Here is a 19,960-nt window from a genome sequence, read left to right on the forward strand (position 1 = left end):
AGCATTACGTGAGCATATACAGTCATTCATTAATAATTCATATAATAGATTATCTCACCTGCAGTTTGTGAGACATGGAGGCCAACTTGGCGCTGATTGGCATGATGAGCAGCATGACGCCGACGCCAGCGAGGCAGGCTATTCCAAGATACTGCCACAGAAGAGCTATCACCAAAATGATTCGCATAGGGCAACTCCAGAGAGAATTCAAGCTCCAGATCAGTTCGAAAATCCATTGGCAGTCCACGGCTACCATGTTACAGATTTCGCCAACGGTGAAACGACTCCTCGAACTGCTGCTCAGCCGCAAAACCTGAAAAAAATGAATAGAAATTAGAAATAAATAGAGTTCCTAGTCCGTAACTTTCGTTTAATGAAAATATTTCAAAAGTTGCTATAGAATTATGATGATAGAAACATAAAGAATTTTCTCACGCGATCATTTTTGCTGTGATATTCATTTGCAATAGAAAGAAGTCAAAGTCCACTATTTTTACATAGGGGTGTCCTATATTAGAGAGATGCTTGGAAATTTTAAGGAAACTACAAGATTCAGTTCTTTTTTTTTCGGAACAATTATCGTCAATATCACTTTATCCATTGATCAGCTTTTCATATTATTTTTCTGAAACGATTTATGAAAGGTGATATAAAGTTTCATTTGCGATGTTCAATTATACCTTCCTTTACTGCGAAAATATAATTTATTCGAACTCAGATCTTCTTTCATTCGAATACCAAAGCTTATTGTTTATATAACAAGGCACTCATCTTGGAAAGAAAGCGTTTTCAAACTTTTGTTCATATTCATGGCCAATTTGTGCTTTTTCATACAGGAAGTATTGAAAAAGTGTAGCGAATTGATATGTGCGTGGATAGAACCTGGGACCTTCTGGTTCGTAGCCAAGTAACATGACCACGATACAAAAGCAATTGCTCGGGTAGGGTAGCTGCTAACTGGCTTATAAGCTTTTACCACAGACTCTCCCACCAGTGAGTCGGAGGTCAGACGAACAATATGGCTGTTGAGTGGTGATGTATTAGCTTTTGATTCTAATGCGCCTGTATCCATTTGAGTAGCACCGAGCGTTATAGCGAGCGTGTGTGGTTGCTGATGCTGCGTCAAGTGAGTATGACGACTTTGGGTTGCTGCGGCCTTTTTTTGTGCTGCTGCGTCAAGTGAATCTGACGACTTTGGTTGCGGGTAGATGGCGCCACAACAGCAGTACGAAGGTTGAAGGTTCATCGTCCAAGGTCACTAATGTGGCGAATTTGCGATGAACGAGGATAGAACCTGGGACCTTGTGGTTCGCAGCCCAGTAACATGACCACGATACAAAAGCAATTGCTCTGGTAGCGTAACTGTTAACTGGCTTATAAGCTTTCACCACAAAAGTATTGTAATCGTAAAACAATTCGTATATATGATTTTTATGAATATCCGCATTTTAGACCTTCTGAGTTCGAAAAACACGTTTTTGGAAAATGTCTGTCTGTCTGTCTGTGACAAATTTAACTGAAAAACGCTTTGAACTAGACGATGAAATTTTGGTGTGTGATTTTGGTGTCTTAACAACAAAGTTATTGATTTCTGTCACATTTTGAGCAGTCTTTTCAAAGGAAGTCTGTCTGTCCGACTGTTCGAATATAAATAAACATAACTACAAAACGAAGAGGAGCTAGTTAGATAAAATTCGGTACACAGATTCATTATCCATAGTATAGATATCTATAAAATTATGAGTCAAATCCAACAAGGGTTGACTGTTTGTTGGTACGCATTTTCCGAAGCATATAAACGAGATAACTAAAAAGAGCAATTATTTAAATATATCAGAATTTGAATGTGATTTTATAATGCAATTGAAGTTCTGTGTCAAATTTTGGCTTGAATTGATCCCGAAAAACGCATACAAAACAGAAATTCACATTTATTAAAGGATTTGCCAGAACATTTTGGGGATCAACTCGGGCTGGTTTCAGATCAGTACCTTTAAAATCAATTTTTTAATGGCAAGTGTGCCATTTCTATGAATCCAAAAACTTCCAAAAAATCGATGAACAAAATTGGATCCTATAATACGTCATCTTTGGTAAAACCCAAACAATCAAGAGCAGGGAAGAGGGATACCTGGTCAGCATTGCATGTTTGGCGGTATGTTATGCACGGGGATAGAACCTGGGACCTTGTGGTTCGCAGTCCAGTAACATAACCAGGATACAAAAGCAATTGCTCATGCAGCGTAGTTGTTAACTGGATTATATGCTATTCACCACAGACTCTCCCTCCAGTGAATCGGAGGTGAGACGAACGATATGGCTGTTGAGTGGTGATGCATTAAGTTGTTGTCTAATGGGTTTGTACCTAGTTGAGTAGCGCCAAGCGTTATGGCGAGCGTTTGTTGTTGTTGATGCTGCTGCGCCAAGTGAGTCCGGCGACTTTGGTTGCTGCGTCAAGTGAATCTGACGACTTTGGTTTGCTGTGGGTGGATGGCACCACAACAGCTGTTACGAAGGTTGAAGGTTCATCGTCTGAGGTCACCAATTTAGCGGTATGCAATGCGCGAGGATAGAACCTGGGATCTTGTGGTTCGCAGTCCAGTAACATAACCAGGATACAAAAGCAATTGCTCATGCAGCGTAGTTGGTAACTGGATTATATGCTATTCACCACAGACTCTCCCTCCAGTGAATCGGAGGTGAGACGAACGATATGGCTGTTGAGTGGTGATGCATTAAGTTGTTGTCTAATGGGTTTGTACCTAGTTGAGTAGCGCCAAGCGTTATGGCGAGCGTTTGTTGTTGCTGATGCTGCTGCGCCAAGTGAGTCCGGCGACTTTGGTTGCTGCGTCAAGTGAATCTGACGACTTTGGTTTGCTGTGGGTAGATGGCACCACAACAGCTGTTACGAAGGTTGAAGGTTCATCGTCTGAGGTCACCAATTTAGCGGTATGCAATGCGCGAGGATAGAACCTGGGACCTTGTGGTTCGCAGTCCAGTAACATAACCATTATGCAAAAGCAATTGCTCGTTCACCGTAGTTGTTAACTGGATTATATGCTATTCACCACACATGCAAACATTCAGGAGAGAGTTCTGTTCTCTCTGGTACGTTACCGCATTAGTGTGACCACTAATAAATGCATAGTTATGTCATTGAAAATAATACTAAGAGAGTTACCATTGCAATACAGAGATTATAACTGAACTGTCGAACGGGGTATCTTCTTAGACTTTGAAAACTACCTGAATTACTTGCACGATGACTGATACAATATATGAATTTGGAAAAGAATGATTCATAGTAGCGGAGAAGGAGCAGCTTCAGTTGGTTCGAGAGACTTCGGATACCAGAAGAAAAAGGCCGACTTAGCCTCAAGTGCCTGTTCGCTTTAACTGGGCAAAGAAGAATTGCATTCACGCTTTGGGTAACTCAAACAGAGTATATACTCCTGACATACTTCGCCCATTCCGCCATGAGTCATAGTTATTACTAAATGAAAAAAAATTGAGATGTATAAAAATTATGAGTTTGTGGTGAAAGCTTATAAGCCAGTTAACAGCTACAAAACATGGGCAATTGCTTTTGTATTGTGGTCTTGTTACTCGGCTGCGTACCACAAGGTCCCAGGTTCTATCCTCGCTCATATCAAACCGCTACAAGTTCGTCAGTCCTTAAAAGCACTACAAAGTGACATGAAACTCACCTTCCTGTAGAATGCGGCATCCACTCCCGTGCGCGGAATGATGGAGGCGGTTATGAGGAGATTCTGGTTGTGGACAAACAGCATGGTGGAGAAGCAGGCCGTGAGGAAGAGGACGGAAGCATACACATAGCCATGCCACGAAGGCTCATTGTTCCCAATGAAGGTGATAAGGTAACTGCAAACAAATAGCAATTACTATTCCTTGAAACTACAAGATACTTTGTCTACAAACATCCAAAATTAAAGGCTTATGATGAAAGAGCCTCACACGAATGATAGTGAAAGTGAAACACCGCTTATAAAGCCTATTATCTAAATTTTCTATCAATGGTCCCGCTAATTGGCAATACATGGTTTGAACCGCTTTTTGAAGCAAGACTCATTCAGGCTATAAGACACATTGTAAACGGCAGTGACTAATCCATCAAGTCTTAGAACTTCAAACAGTTGGTCTTTGATTACTTTCAAAAATTCTTTTTTGGAGTAACACCATAAATATCTGACATATATTTACTTTTCGCTGTACTGTAGATTGAATTCTATAAATCTGCATTGAATTCTCTCTCTCTCTATCATATATATATATATATATATATATATATATATATATATATATATATATATATATATATATATTATTTACAAGAAGGCTCGGACATGACACGTCCGCCACAGCGTAGCACAAAAGCAGAGCTAGGGAAGAAGCGAGAAATACATTATCCCTCGTCTTATATAACCTGAGATTTGGATATGGAAAATGTTATTTTACAGTGCTAATATATTATTAAGATTCTGATAGGGATTTCTGACGTATGTCAATCACAAGTAAAGGAAACACAGGGATCTTTTAAAAAGAGTGTGCTTACTTGTTAGAGTTTTGACTCCCTCCGGTGGAGAAAAGGGGAAATTCTGTTCCCCTAACCAGATGTATTCGAGGCGCCGACGCGGCGACATGTACATACTCTCTCTCCCGTCTTTGTGTTGTGATGTGTTTGTGTGGCAGCTTAGAAATGTCCGTGTCCATATATGTGTGAAAATAAACCTATGAAAGTTTCAACTCCTGCTTCGTCATTAATGGAATTGTCATGCACTGACTGAACATTACTGGATAGTTTTTACCCCTTCACGCCGAGTGTGTGAAAGTATCGGCGTTCAGCCGATTCGACAATTTTATAAAGCTTCTCTTGAATTAATTAAATAGAGAAAGTGGAATTGGATCACGAAATAAGAGAATATTTTAGAATGAAGTTACTATAGGCTAAATTGAGATAAAATCTTGGAAATTAATTAAATTAAAATTAGAGTTGAAATATCATAACATATTATATATATATATATATATATATATCTGTCCCTTTCTCTCTCTCTCTCTGTGTGTATGTGTGCGTGTAAACAAGAAAAATTCGAATTTTCCCATTTATTTTATCTACGGAAAGATATGGATGGTACACGGGGAAGAGTGATAAGATGACATATCTATCAAATAGCAACACCAGAGCAAAGTGAGAGAAGTTCTGCCCTCCTTGCTTTTGCAAAGATATTTTGATAGGGATTTGTTCGACGCCTCGAAAGGGTATCTTAGGTATTAGGGACTTTTATCCCTTCCCCCGTGGTGTGACAAATTCCAAATTCAGCAACTTTTTAGAGCGCGTGTTAGAAATAATTAAATTTAAAAAAGTGGGATTTGGATCAAGAAATAAGAACTCATTTTAGAATAAAATAATATGGGTTCAATTTAAAAAAAATCATTATTAATAATAATATGGTAATTAATAATAATAACAGTGGTATAATATATCTTAATTAATTCATCAGGATTTAAAATTACATTAAGAGATATCATTTCATATACATACATAAATTAAGATTCATCGAACCCTTTAATAAATGACAGCAACGTTGTATCTTATTAGAATTTATTCGGCAAATGTTTCCAAATGAATGTTTATAAAAGTGATGGCTCAAATTGAGAAAATACCTCATACTTACGCGTATTTATTTTCATTAATTTAAATTTCAGTTGTATTAAAAAATGCAACACTCCAGATTTATGGTAGCAACAAAATTAAATATTAGGACATGTTGGTGTGCAATACATTCTTTCTTTAAATGCAAAATTCAAAATTCCGAGTTGTATGAACTGTTTCAGGTAATATTATTACTTACGTCTAATGATAATTTAACATACGTGTTTTGTAGGCCTTGTTAAAGATGCATTATTGGAATTAAAGATATATTATTGAATTATATCATGTTTGGCACACATACAGGATAATCTAAAGTAAATTTACAGCTAGTAAATAAAATTAATTGGGATTTTAAGCCTTTCCTACATCACATCTTCATCAATGATCCAGCCAAGAAAATTTTACAAGGGTGAAAATTTTATAAGTCAATGATATAATTATTAAGTATTTTTTTACTATAACGCAATAATTTATTCATGTAATAATATTGGCTTACTTTTGCAAATTTTTTAACATTAGCAGAGCTTCTGAATTTTGAGAATAAGTGAAAATTAGGGAATCCGTTCATTGCAATAGAAATTGATGTTCATAAATCATAATTCAATTGAATTAAAAAAATAATTGATATTTTCAAAAGGTTAAAAAATAAAGTATATTTTTTTAATAATATCATTGCATAATATTATAGTATAATACAAAATATATTCCAGATAATAAGATAATAATTACTAGTAAAGTTAGTTGGCAGACAAATTATGATAATATATTTGAAAAACCAATAAATAATGAATATAACATCTAAATAGTATAATCATATATATTATCATCTATAATATTTTATAGAATGTGATGAGTTTAGAAAAATATTATACTTTATTATAATATTTAAAAATTTCATTTCCTTTTCTAAGAGGTCACGCTAACATATGTAGAAATTCTTTTTGATTGTTGTCGCCAATTTTGTATTTGAGTCACAACATTGTGAACGAATTTTGCACCAGTCAATCAAAAAATACAAAATGAAATAATTTTGAATCAACACAGATAAAAAACATACATTCTTGCTCTAGCCTGTTTTTCACCAATTATGGGTAATTTTTTTTACATAAATATTGAAACATGAAAATATTAAACTTTTCAATATTCTATAATAATTAAAATTTAAATAAATCTTAATAATTGCGACTTTTAGAAATGATCCGCTTCATGAAACCATAATTTTTCTGTAGTATTTTTAGAAAGATTTAACTTAGAAACAAAAGACATATTAGAGGTTGCTAATTATGTACATATGATAGCGGCATTAAATCCAGAAATATATTTTATCCTAATATTTATAAAATATTAAGCAATAAATTAATTAAGTAATGCAAAAATTAATTGAATAATAATTAAGTAATGCAAAGATTAATTGAACTGAAGAACAAATGAACATAATAGAAGACAACAAGAAACAATTTTTAGGAAACTGAAGAGAAATTATAATCGCAAATGTTTATGGAGAGATGCTATGGTCACTACTAAACAATACAAATGTTATAAATGAAATAATGCGTTTAATTCCTATTTTATTTTAATGTATTTTTGTAAAGTAATTTTTTATTTGTGAATATATTTTTACAAATTTGCAACAAATCACAATTTACAATAAATTGATTAAAATATAATATTATATATATATATATATATATATATATATAATTCAAATACAACAAATTGAAAACAATATTCGGCGGATATAAATGTCAAAAATTTTTCTCATTAAATAGGTTTTGATACCTACAAAATTGATTCGAAGGTGGTGGATTTAGAGTAGAGACATCAAAATAAGTCCGAGAACAATGCCTCTGAAAGTGCGTTAACTTTAACTATAACTGACACTGAACTGTAAGCGAGAGAGATGTTTTGTCTTTCGCCTTTATTTTGAGTAAAAAAAATCATTTGGTTGGAACACTGGATTTCTATTATTATTTTAATCTTTTCGTGAGGATGTATACGTTTCATGGTTCATTACATACAATGATTGCAATACAGACGTCATAAATTATATCTTTTGGATGCGTTAACTCATGAATCAGCGATACTTTGTTTCAAAAAAAAAAAAAAAAATAATAATATGCATGCGAGTTTTACAACTGCTCGAAGTTGATGTCTTTTTTCTTTTTTTCCCCCTGGTATACCGCTGTCGCGACCTTGAATGGCTTGCAATTCTTTTTCTGTTCTACAAGGCCAGCGGAAGAATGCGGTTGAAACTGAAGAGCGAAAGTACTTCGTTCATTTTTACATTTTGTACGAATGATTTTCATGTCGCTATTACAGATTGAATATTTTATTTTCTTCATTTTTTTAAATTCATTTGGAGTTTTGCTTCAGGCAGCAGGCATTGAAGCAGTTTATTACTTTCTGGTATTCGGAATATACAAAAAGTGATTCAAATTTCCGAAAAATTTGAACGCGAGCATTAGACGAATCTTCACGCCTCAGACCTCCCTGCTTTCGAAAACCACATTCTCACTTTCTCATATACTAGGGGTGGGCATTAAGTCGATCGTGATCGATCGGTGAATCGTCAAGACATTTGGGGGTGACCGCCTTTATTAAGATCAAAGACGCGCATACTAAGAGAAAGAATTTATGGAACACCGACGACTATTATTATTATTTTATATCTTGCTATTATTATTATGTTTGTAACTATGTAGGTAAGTACATTTTCCGCATTAATTATTAATAAATATTTTTGAACTTTTTTTTAGCTCACCACATCTACGCCACTACGCCACCTTGAAAAAATTAGAAGTAGCCCGAACCCTGGAAAAGTCTGTCCACCCCTATCATATACGAAATATGGAGAAAGTACTTTTATTGAAAAAAAAATGGAACTCGAGATTTTAGCGAATCCCCATGTTTTAACCCCCTTGAGTTTGAAAAGCAAATATTTGAAAAATATCTGTCTGTCTCCGACAAGTATAACTAGAAAACGATTTAAGCTAGACGGATGAAATTTGGTGTATGATCTTTACACCAAATTTGTAGAGTTCAATCAAATTTTGAGCAAAATCTATAGACTGAAGAAGTCTGTCTGTCCGGCTGTTCGAATATAATTAATTTAACGCGATAACTACAATACAAAGAAAGTTACATCAATAATTTTCGGTACATAGATTTAACATCTATAAAATTTTGGCTATTAAATAATGATACCTATTAAAGTTTTAGCCAAATCCAAAAGGGGATTGAATTGCTATCAATCTCTATTTTTAGATATATGTTAATACGGTACTTTTCCGTTAGCTGGGCGCAAGCGAAAAATCGCCAAATAATGTAGAATTCCGCCAATTTCGCGTTTTGTTCACAAACCGTTAGCCGTACGCAAGCGAAAAATCGCCAAATAATATAGAATTCCGCCAAAATCGCGTTTTGTTCAGAGTCTAATGCAATTAATTATTATTTTCAACGTCGTACAACTTTGCACCAGGCCCGCTTCTGTTGATATACAAACATACTTACTCCAGTAAAATGGGTGGTAGCAAAACAACAAAATTATATATGAATTCCATGACAGCCGCGGCTAGCAGATACGGCCACAGAGCCTTGATGATTGCCAGAAGGAGAGAAGGGCCGCGTTGGCAGCACTTTTTCTTCTGGATGACACCAGTCTTATCTTCTTCAATCCTAGAACAAAGAGAGAGAATTATATATATATATAGAGAGAGAGAGAGAGAGAGCTACCAAATTTGGTACATGTATACCTTGGAGGTCGGGAATGTGCACCTGGGGTCCCTTTTTTGAATTTTTAATTAGAATTTTAATTATTAATTAAAAACTAACTTTCCCACCAAAAAATATTTATTTTCCCCACCGCCAAATGAGTAAGGCTTCAGTTGTTTTTTTTTCCCTAACAGTAATGAGGCTAGGCTTAAGATTTTTCGGATGATTATTTCAAACGATTCTGTTTATTTTCTTAATGTTTGATGTATTTAAAATTAAACATTGTTAATGAATCGATCTTTCAGATTCATTCTGAAGTACTTTTAAATTAAAATAAAACAGAATAAAGGAAATTAAAAATATAGCGTTACCCCAACTGACGTAGAAAACCTCACGCATTTGCGTTAACGTAACTGGCGTTGAAAATTCAAGCATGCGCATTGTGTTCTGATTGTTGACATGACAACCATTATCAACGGATGATTTAAATTATTTTTAGGTTAGTTGCATGCTTTTGTAATTAAGTTGTATTTATGTTAGTTATATATTTTTTGTATATGCTTATAGTTTTAAGTACATCGTTTTTTAAGTAGTTTTTTTAAACCTGTTTTCGACCAATTATTTTAAACGATTCGTTTTATTTTCTTAGTGTTTGATGCATTTAAAATGAAACATAGTTAATGATTCGATATGGTCATGATGATTCTGAGAAAGTTTTGTTGACAAATTCTTGAAATATTACATAAATTAAAAAAAGATATTCTTTAGTGCCCATAAAGTTTAAACGCTCAGTGACTGTTTTCAGTAATCATTTTACAAAAAAATACTTTGTTTCGGTAAAAAATATTATTATATTAATTGCAGATTAATCCTTCCCACCTTAATTTAAAGTATAAATTCTACGGGAGCTAACAGAAAATGAGAGAGATACATATTACGTTATGACTGAAGGCGTTTATAATATTATAAGTGAATTATATATCAAAATTTGAAGTTTTAAAATATTTTGATGAAGAAGCTATTAAAGTAGGAAATGCATAAAATATTTAATTATTAAAATTTTAATGAACATTAAAATTGGCGAACCGGCTGGTCATCAAAGGCGGCTAGTATATATATATATATAGCGAGAGAGTGTGTGTCCACTCTAATTGTGGCACTCAGAGCTTTGAGCTACACAGACGAAATTAAATATTTGGTTTTTAATCAAATTTTTAGATTTTTTTGATTAAAAAATAGTTTATAAAATTATCATACAATTCTTTTGCTCTATTTTCTTCTTTGATCCACTGACTTTGCAGTTTTTGATGAACATACGCCGTTCTCATTTTCGGCGTCAACACATCTAGTTTATCCACCTCGAACACATTTCGGTATCCGTGCCATATGATTCTGCAACAAATAAAGAATAAAGTCTTAGATAACAGTAAAATTATTATTTCAATTGAATAATTGAATGTAGAATGTTTATAAATCAATATCCCAATCAAAAACAAATTAACGCCTTGTTGTTTATTGGAAATCGAAAATAACAGTTCAAAATATAAATTCAATACATTTATAAGCGTTCAATGGGAGCCCCTCCAGAAATATGAATGATATGGAAGCAATAAAATAAGTCATCCTACAAATATTTCTGCATATTTGGTGTGAAACTTTCAAAAACTACAGATCAGCGTGTATGACGATACTTTATTTTTTTTTCTGTGGCAGCATCAAACAAACGTTTGGACTCCCTCTACCAACTGACATTGACGTGCTTAAGACATGCATATCTGCAAGTTTAGAAAGCATCACATCATGAAAAGATTACGATATGAATCATCGTATCGCTTGGATATCATTCATATACAGGGAGTCTCAAAAACCTTGACGGCGGCTTTTATTCCTTAAATATTGATCATAGACATATAAATTACAAAGTTGTGTACAAACAAGTGCAAAATGTTATGAAATCGATTAAAACTTTCAGGAAATTAAATTTTAAAAATACAAAATTTAAATTTTTATACGGACCCCGTACAAACAATTCCCAGTGAATAAAATGTGCCCCATTCTTTAATAAGGTCATGTACAAAATTTCAGAATTTTATCATGAAAACTATTAAAGATATGTTAAAACAAAGTTGGTGAAGGGGCAATCGCAAATTAAAATGCAAATGTTTACAGTTTCACTGCAGATGACGCGACGCAGGAATGTATCATAAGGATATAAAATATGCTTTATATCTTTAGTTTTAAAAACAAATTTTAAAATCTATGCTTCCTGAAAAATACTTTAAAATTTTATATCATGAATTACAGAATATAACTTAAATGAACACCAGTCAATGAACTTGTAAAAAAACTTATGTTATCTTTCCTTTAAGTTATTATTTCTACACATTTTTAATATTTTTGAACCAAAAAAATAGAAAAATTATTATTTATTTATTCAATTATTTCTTTCTTTGTTAATTTGTGTACGACCCTTAAAACACGAACATCCAACATGATTTTTCCTGTTTGCGAACTCATATCCAGACATCGAAAAGTGGTTTAAGTCAGCATTTATGTAATTTCATATCTTTGAGACTTTTTGTGATAAAGTGCTGAAATTTTGTACATGATCTTATTAGAGGATGGGGCAAATTTTACTCACTGAGAATTTTTTTGTAAGGGGTCCGTATAAAAATTTAAATTTTGCATTTTTTTGAGTTTAACCCCCTGAAAATTTTAATCGATTTCATAACATTTTGCACCTTTTTTTACGCAACTTTGTAATTTACAGTATATGTCTATGATCAATATTTAAAGAATAAAAGCCGCGATCGAGGTTTTTGAAACACCCTGTATATGGAGATGCTTACAATCAACACTTATTGGTATTGAATTTAAATTTTGAACGGTTATTTCCAAATTCTAAGCAACTAGGTTATATTTTGTTTCCTTTTATTATAAAATTCTTGCAAAGTTGAAATATTCTTTATAAACACCTTATATGACAAAAGATAAATATTTATCGAGGAAGAAACGTAAATGCTTATTCTACGGTCGTAAAATTTAAGCGTTTCATTTCAATTTTAATTTAAATGTTTGTGTTGCCTTTTGCTGAATTTGCGCGAATATTCGCAAATATATTAACTATGCCAATAAGAATTTTCTACTTCCATTTAAACTATTTTATTCTAGATTACATAAATATAGACCCGGATTTAAGTTGTCCCTTTATGTATGGTAGAATTGAAAAGCTATAGTACAGAAGGAGAAGATTGTAGTTTTTCGATTCCACAGTTCCTTTTCGAGTTAATTAACTAATCTAAATAAATTTAGTAATAATTTTCATTACTAAAAGTAACCAGAATAGTTTTCATTATTAAAGTTACGTAATTTTCAAACTTTATCCACCTTTTAATAATTAATGGTATTAATTCTGAGCTTCGCTTAGTTTGATGATGATGTCGTGTCCGCGTTACAACGGAAAAGGGGTGCAGTAGCTTCTGAGGGTAAAGACCCCTGAGCACCCAAGGGCAGAAGTCTGACTTCTAGCTCATGAAACTCACACCCATTCGCTTGCACAACCCCTTTTTACAGGGGGGGCACATTCACACACCTCACAGATAGAACACAGATGAAGAACAACCATGCCCGAACCGGGATTCGAACCCGGGACGCCCAGATCACGAGGAAGACGCGCTACCCCTATGCCAGGACGTCGGCTTCGTTTAGTTTAGTTTACTTATATTAACGTCTTGTTTTTAAAACACCACACATGGCCTATTTGTAGATTAAACTCGTTATTTTGAATCGCGGTCAGATGACGAATACGACACCTAAGTTGGAACCCCATTTCCACACTTCCATGCCGCACCAACGAAAGGATATTTGGTTCCGATGGACTGTACCAGAACCGTTTACACGGCGATTCTTTAGTACAATTAGGTCTCAAAGTAAGAATCTTCCGGTTCCGAAGCTTGAATCTTCGCCGCGGCCATCTCTATATCTATTAACGCTTGGCAATAGCAGAAGAAAATACATTTTAGCTACTCATGGAAGATAGGAGCAAGTATTCTAAAATTAAAAAATGATATTTCAAATGGATAACTTCTGAATGAGAATGTATTCCTTTTGTTACGATTTATAGATCAAACATATTAATTCGGCTTTCAACATAAACTAATGAACGCCGAATTAGTTTTTAAACCATATTAAATAGAGTGTTTATAATAAGTATATTGGAAATAAATCATTTAATGACTACTATTAGGGAAAAAAATGTCATGTCTGCATTATAAAAAATACTCTTTAAACAATTTCAGTCGGTTTTTTTTTCAGTTATTGAAATGAATACTGAATATATATAAAAATATTTTTGGGCGAGGTAAATAAAAGTTTCCTGATTTGACTACCTGCTCATCCAAGAGAAAAACAGCCGAGACAATAATGGTTGATGCTTCATGATAAATTCATCCTGAAAAGAGAAACATAATCTTATCACACAGAATAAATCTCTATGGTTAGAATGGCAAACTTTTAAAGATTCTCCTTTCGACTTTCGTAAATTCAACATAGAAACGGAATTCTAATATTTTGTCAAACATTATTTTCATTATGCATGATGCAAGACTTTTTCTTGGGCATTGTTAATAATACCCATATATTTTTTTTAAATCACCTTTTCCGCAGGTAGGTTGTTACTGGTAATTCTAAGATATCACTGGTAATTCTGAGAAACTTCCCCCCAAAAAATTAAACATAGGATGAGACTTTCACATCGTAAAACAATCCTGAAATTAGTTCTTCACTAATAACTAGAATCACCTTTTCCGCAGACAGGTTGTTACTGATAATTCTAAGATAACTTCAAAAAAAAATTAAACATAGGATGAGACGTTCACATCCTAAAACAATACGGAAATTAGTTCTTCACTAATAACTAGAATCACCTTTTCCGCAGACAGGTTGTTACTGGTAATTCTGAGATAACTTCCAAAATAATTAAACATATGATGAGACTTTCACATCCTACAACAATCCAGAAATTAGTTCTTCACTAATAACTAGAATCACCTTTTTAAATCACCGTTTCAGCAGACAAGTTGTTACTGGTAATTCTAAGGTAACTTCCAAAACAAAAATTAAACATTGGATAAGATTTTCAGATCATAAAAAATCCAGAAATTAGTTCTTCACTAATAACTAGAATCACCTTTTTAAATCACCTTTACAGCAGACAGGTTGTTACTGGTAATTTTAAGATAATTTCCAAAACAAAAATTAAACATAGGATGAGATTTTCACATCATAAAAAAATCCTGCAATTAGTTCTTCACTAATAACTAGAATCACCTTTTTAAATTACCTTTTCCGCAGATAGGTTGTTACTGGTAATTCTAAGATGTCACTGGTAATTCTGAGATAACTTCCAAAAGAAAAATTAAACATTGGATGAGATTTTCACATCCTAAAACAATCCTGAAATTATTTCTTCTGTATTGACTAGAATCACCTTTCAGCAGACAGGTTGTTACTGGTAATTCTGAGATAACTTCCAAAAAAAAAAATTAAACATAGGAATTTTCACATTATAAAAATATCCTGAAATTAGTTCTTCACTAATAATTAAAGGGAGGGTTCTTCCAAAAACTTCTTCAATAGTTCTCTAATAAAAGTGAATTTGTACTATCGACGCGTTTCCCCCCAAACCATTGAAAGCAAAATTTAACAAATAAATACAATTTTAGTCAAAAAATCACATATCAAATTTCATATATTTAAGTCACTGCGTTTTTGATTTATCGCGTTTACATGCCTGTGAAAGCACAGACCGACAGACGGTCAATCCCTCTTTGAAGTTGGCTAAAAGAATGAAAGATGTCTGCACTATCGAATTGGTACCGAATTTCATCCATCTAGCTCTCTTTGTTTTTTAGTTATCGTGTTAACTTATATTCGAGCAGCCGGCTCGAATTTTGTCAGAAGTTCATATATTTGATACAAAAGGACAATACAACAAAAATGTCAAGAGTTAAATCAAAGAATTCTTATCTTTATTACAGGTGGACAGACGGACACACAGACATAATGCCAAAAATTTGGCTTTCAATCTCCGACTTGCTTCACCGAAGTAAATATGTTTTTATCTCGAGGTTGCTAACGACGAGGTAATATTGCCTGACTTTAGTCCTTCTGAGGTAAATGAACATACACGTACATATATGCATACATACATATATATGCATGGATATACATACATATATATATGCAGGGATATGCATACATATATATATGCATGGATATGCATACATATATATATGCATGGATATACATACATATATATATGCATGGATATACATACATATATATATGCATGGATATGCATACATATATATATGCATGGATATGCATACATATATATATATATATATATATATATGCATGGATATACTTACATATATATATATGCATGGATATACATACATATATATATATATATATATATATGCATGGATATACATACATAAATATGCATGTACATACATAAATATGCATGGATATACATACATACATATATATATATATACATGCATACACACACATACATAAATACATATATAAACATGCATACACACACATACATACATATATATACATGCATACACACACATACATATATATATGCATACACACATACATACATATATATACATGCATACACACATACATACATACAAATATATACATGCATACACACATACATACATACATATATATACATGCATACACACATACATACATATATATACATGCATACACACATACATACATACAAATATATACGTGCATACACACATACATACATACATATATATACATGCATACACACATACATACATACATATATATACATGCATACACACACACATACATATATATACATGCATACACACATACATACATACATACATATATATACATGCATACACACACACACACATACATATATATACATGCATACACACATACATACATATAATATTATTTATATATATATATATATATATATATATATATATATATATATATATATATATATATTAGCAGCTTTATACCATTCTAGTGCTATGATTGCCCCAATGTTTTGTATATTTTTTGATCCATCTATTTATATCATAGGAAATAGCAGCAGTGTTAAAGCATGTACCAAACGTTTTAACCGTTGCTTAGTTTTGAAGTTAAACAAAAATATATATGGGACAAGTTTGGTATTTCTAGGTTAAAGGGTTTGTCCTATAGAGACGCCAACACACACACACACACACACACACACGCACACGCACACACCCGCGCACACACACACACACACACACACACACACACACACACACACACACACACACTTCCATCTTTATTATTAACAGAAATATTTTTATTCGAAATAAGCAGTATAGGAATCGAAATAATACAAATCCTTTGATAAAATTACAATGTCTATGAAATTATATATATATATATTTCATTTTTGCTTAGAACTTTGTACTGGTTTGTGGCAACACAATTCACTCATGGTTTTGAAATGAATCTTTCAATGTTTTAAGCTGGTGACTACATTGAAAAGTCAATTTTCTGCGGAAAGAATCTTTTTCTTCCTTTAATATGTTTAATGTAAGAACAGTTTTCGTCATAAAACTGTTTCGATTTTGTTTCCAAGTCCAGTTTTTGGGAAGTGATATTGGGTTTTTTTCCCATTAATGCTATTTTACATCTTTAAATACTATTTTCTGAAATTTTAATGTTTAGTAGAATTTTCTTACGAAAATCATCATAAATTAAAACATAATGAATGTTTTTGTCCAAATTTAGTATAATAATTTCTTACTATATTTTGCAGTTCCTTAACTAGAGAATAAATAATCCATTTATTCAGTAGTATTTTATAGTCGTTTTAATGCTCGACAATACGAAAAAAATTGAAAATTTCATGTTATTTTTCCTGCGAAATCCAAAAATGAAAGATTAAATAGATAAATGGCTTGTTTTTATTTCAGGAATAAGATAATATATTTCTTAAACTATTTGCAAAATTTTAGGTGAACTATTTGATAAACATTTAAATTAAAAGATTTTTGTTTCATAATCTTTTTTGAGTCAAAAAAGTCCTTATTTCCAATTAAAAAAACTTTTAGCATTTAAATGGTACATATCGATTTCATAGATGTTTTCTCGATCCTTTTCATAAAAATTTCAAAAACATAACTATTTTTAGAACGTTTTTGCAAAATGTGCATCCCGAGCGTAGTCACGTATCTTAATGAAAGAAAATATCAATTTTTGACTCTGAAAATAATAAAAGTTTGTAGCATCTGACATTATGATAAGTACTACCTTAGCGTATATTTAAATAGACGTAAAGTAAGTGATAAGACTGATAAATTGAGAGAGATAAGGTTTCGGAGGCCCTTCTAAAACTCAAGTACTACAAAATAGATTAAAAATGGATCTCTGATATACATTTCACGAAAGTTCCAGCAAAACACTTAAAGTAATGGTCTTTAAAACCACAGAAAATGCCTTTGGTTAATTTACAATTAACTTTATTTTTAAAAAAAATACTGAACGAGTAAAAAACTGAATAATATTAAAAAATTCATTTTATTTCCAGTAAAGGTTAATTCCCATTGGATTAATACATCAAAGTATCTGAGGCCAAATTCCTTCATTACAGTATTATTTCGAAAGCAATTTTTGTGTCATCTTAGGTTTTCAGAACATTGTCAACTGTCTATGTGCTTTCTCATATTTTACGCATTCCACAGATATGTCACTATTCCTATGTCTATTAACCCTAGATAGCATAACTTTTTATTTTTTTACAAAAAATATGCGTGTTTTAAATAGTTGCATATAATTTTGAAAAATTGTTAAAAAATGTTTAAATTAATTTTTAGAGAAATTAAAAAGTATGTGCTAAATGGCTGCATTATAAATTAAACAATATCCCAGTGACACAAATCATATTAAAAAAATTCTTCAAACAAATTAATAATAATGAAAGTCCCTTTTTACCAATATATTTTTTACTGTCCAGAACAATAATTTGATAGTATTTTTCATGGTGGAACTATTCATACAACAGCCATCTTAGTATTTTTCCAAGTTTCCAGTTTAAATCTATTTTTTGTAACTCTATAGCTATATATCGGTCGGTCTCTTCTACAAATGTTTCTCAAAAAGCAGTTTCCATTAGAGATGCATAATCCCCGATTTTTTGAATAACAAATAATATTGCTATTGTTATTTTTAAATATGCGTTCCAAATATCTGTTATTTCAATCATATCATTAATTAAAAATTATTACTTAATATTAAATATAAAATTTATTAATTGTAATTAATACTTAATTTACTAATTTAAGTAACGTGTGATTGAATTAATTAAACTTAAAACTATTTATTTATTAGAGTGAACCATTTTCTGGAAAAGATGTTAAAAATATATGTCATTTCTTTAAAATGTTTACTTTAGTCCTATATTCTACCACTAGATGGCTCCAGCAGTAAACAGAGTACATGTAATCAAACTCAATCATGTCACGAGCAATTAAAAATGATCTGTATGGAATAGTGCATCATCAAATACGAATATCGGTCACTCCCGTAAAGTGGAGTGGTGACTTCACACTTCCCAGTGAAGCCTCGCACTTTCCGGCGAAATCACCGCTCCGATACATTTCAGTGATATGCAATTCAATGATACGATACGATAATTCCAATAATCGGTCCGTTCACTTTTCAATCCAATCACAGATTTCTTTCGAGAGCTTCCATTGGACAGATCGTATCGTCACCGCTCCGGCAAATTTCAGTGATATCGTATCGATTGTTACTTTCTATCGTGATCCAAAACCTGTAATCGAAATATCATCAGTAAGATCGTATCAAGGATTTGAATCACACCCCTCTTTGAAAAGTATTGATCGCTGGTATTTGTGACTTTTTGATATTGGTTACGTAATAACCGCTCGTAAAATATTCGTCATCCCTAGTTAAAAGTGGATTTAAAAACACTTATTGTTGCCTTTTGGAACAGTCATGTGAAGCTTATAAATGGAAATAAAAGCATATTGCCAAATGGCTATACGACGTACTGTAGGGTTAAAAAGTGTAAAAGAGGAATAAATAATGAATTTGGTGATTGTCATTTTTCTCCAGCAATACTACTAATAAAATTGAATATGCTTTTGTTTATTTGTGTGAGTGTAGGCACTGTGCACGTCAGACTGTTTCACCAAAAGCTACCAATTGAAATGCGTCAAAATTAAGCATAATACTGACGTTTTTCTGCGATAACTTCAGGAAACTTTATTACACAAAACTCACATTTTAATGTCTTTTTTGTTCACATTTTAAATTTTAAACTCACATCTCCTTGCACATTTTAAATTTTAAAAATTTGTCATTAAAGTCTTTGGCACCAAGTCTTTTTAATGACATCATTTTAACTGTAAATATGCCATATTCAAGAAATTTAAGAACTGTATCTGATAAAGCATGAATGGAGACTTTAAGCTATCTCGTGACACATGCCAATTGCAT

At 32.2% G+C, this 19,960-nt stretch overlaps 1 protein-coding gene across 1 annotated transcript in view; it reads right to left on the bottom strand.

The window, feature by feature from the left end:
• LOC129957036 (multidrug resistance-associated protein 1-like) overlaps nt 1-19,960 on the bottom strand; it is a 108,134-nt gene that overhangs the window by 62,453 nt on the left and 25,721 nt on the right. The window contains exons 7-11 of the mRNA XM_056069155.1: nt 13,774-13,835; nt 10,643-10,777; nt 9,185-9,349; nt 3,708-3,882; nt 59-313 (exon numbers count right to left, since the gene is read on the bottom strand). Of these exons, the coding sequence (XP_055925130.1) occupies nt 59-313; nt 3,708-3,882; nt 9,185-9,349; nt 10,643-10,777; nt 13,774-13,835 (792 nt within the window). The remainder of the gene's footprint in view (nt 1-58; nt 314-3,707; nt 3,883-9,184; nt 9,350-10,642; nt 10,778-13,773; nt 13,836-19,960) is intronic.

The sequence above is a fragment of the Argiope bruennichi genome, chromosome 11, assembly GCF_947563725.1.
Source record: "Argiope bruennichi chromosome 11, qqArgBrue1.1, whole genome shotgun sequence".
Lineage (NCBI taxonomy): Eukaryota > Metazoa > Arthropoda > Arachnida > Araneae > Araneidae > Argiope > Argiope bruennichi.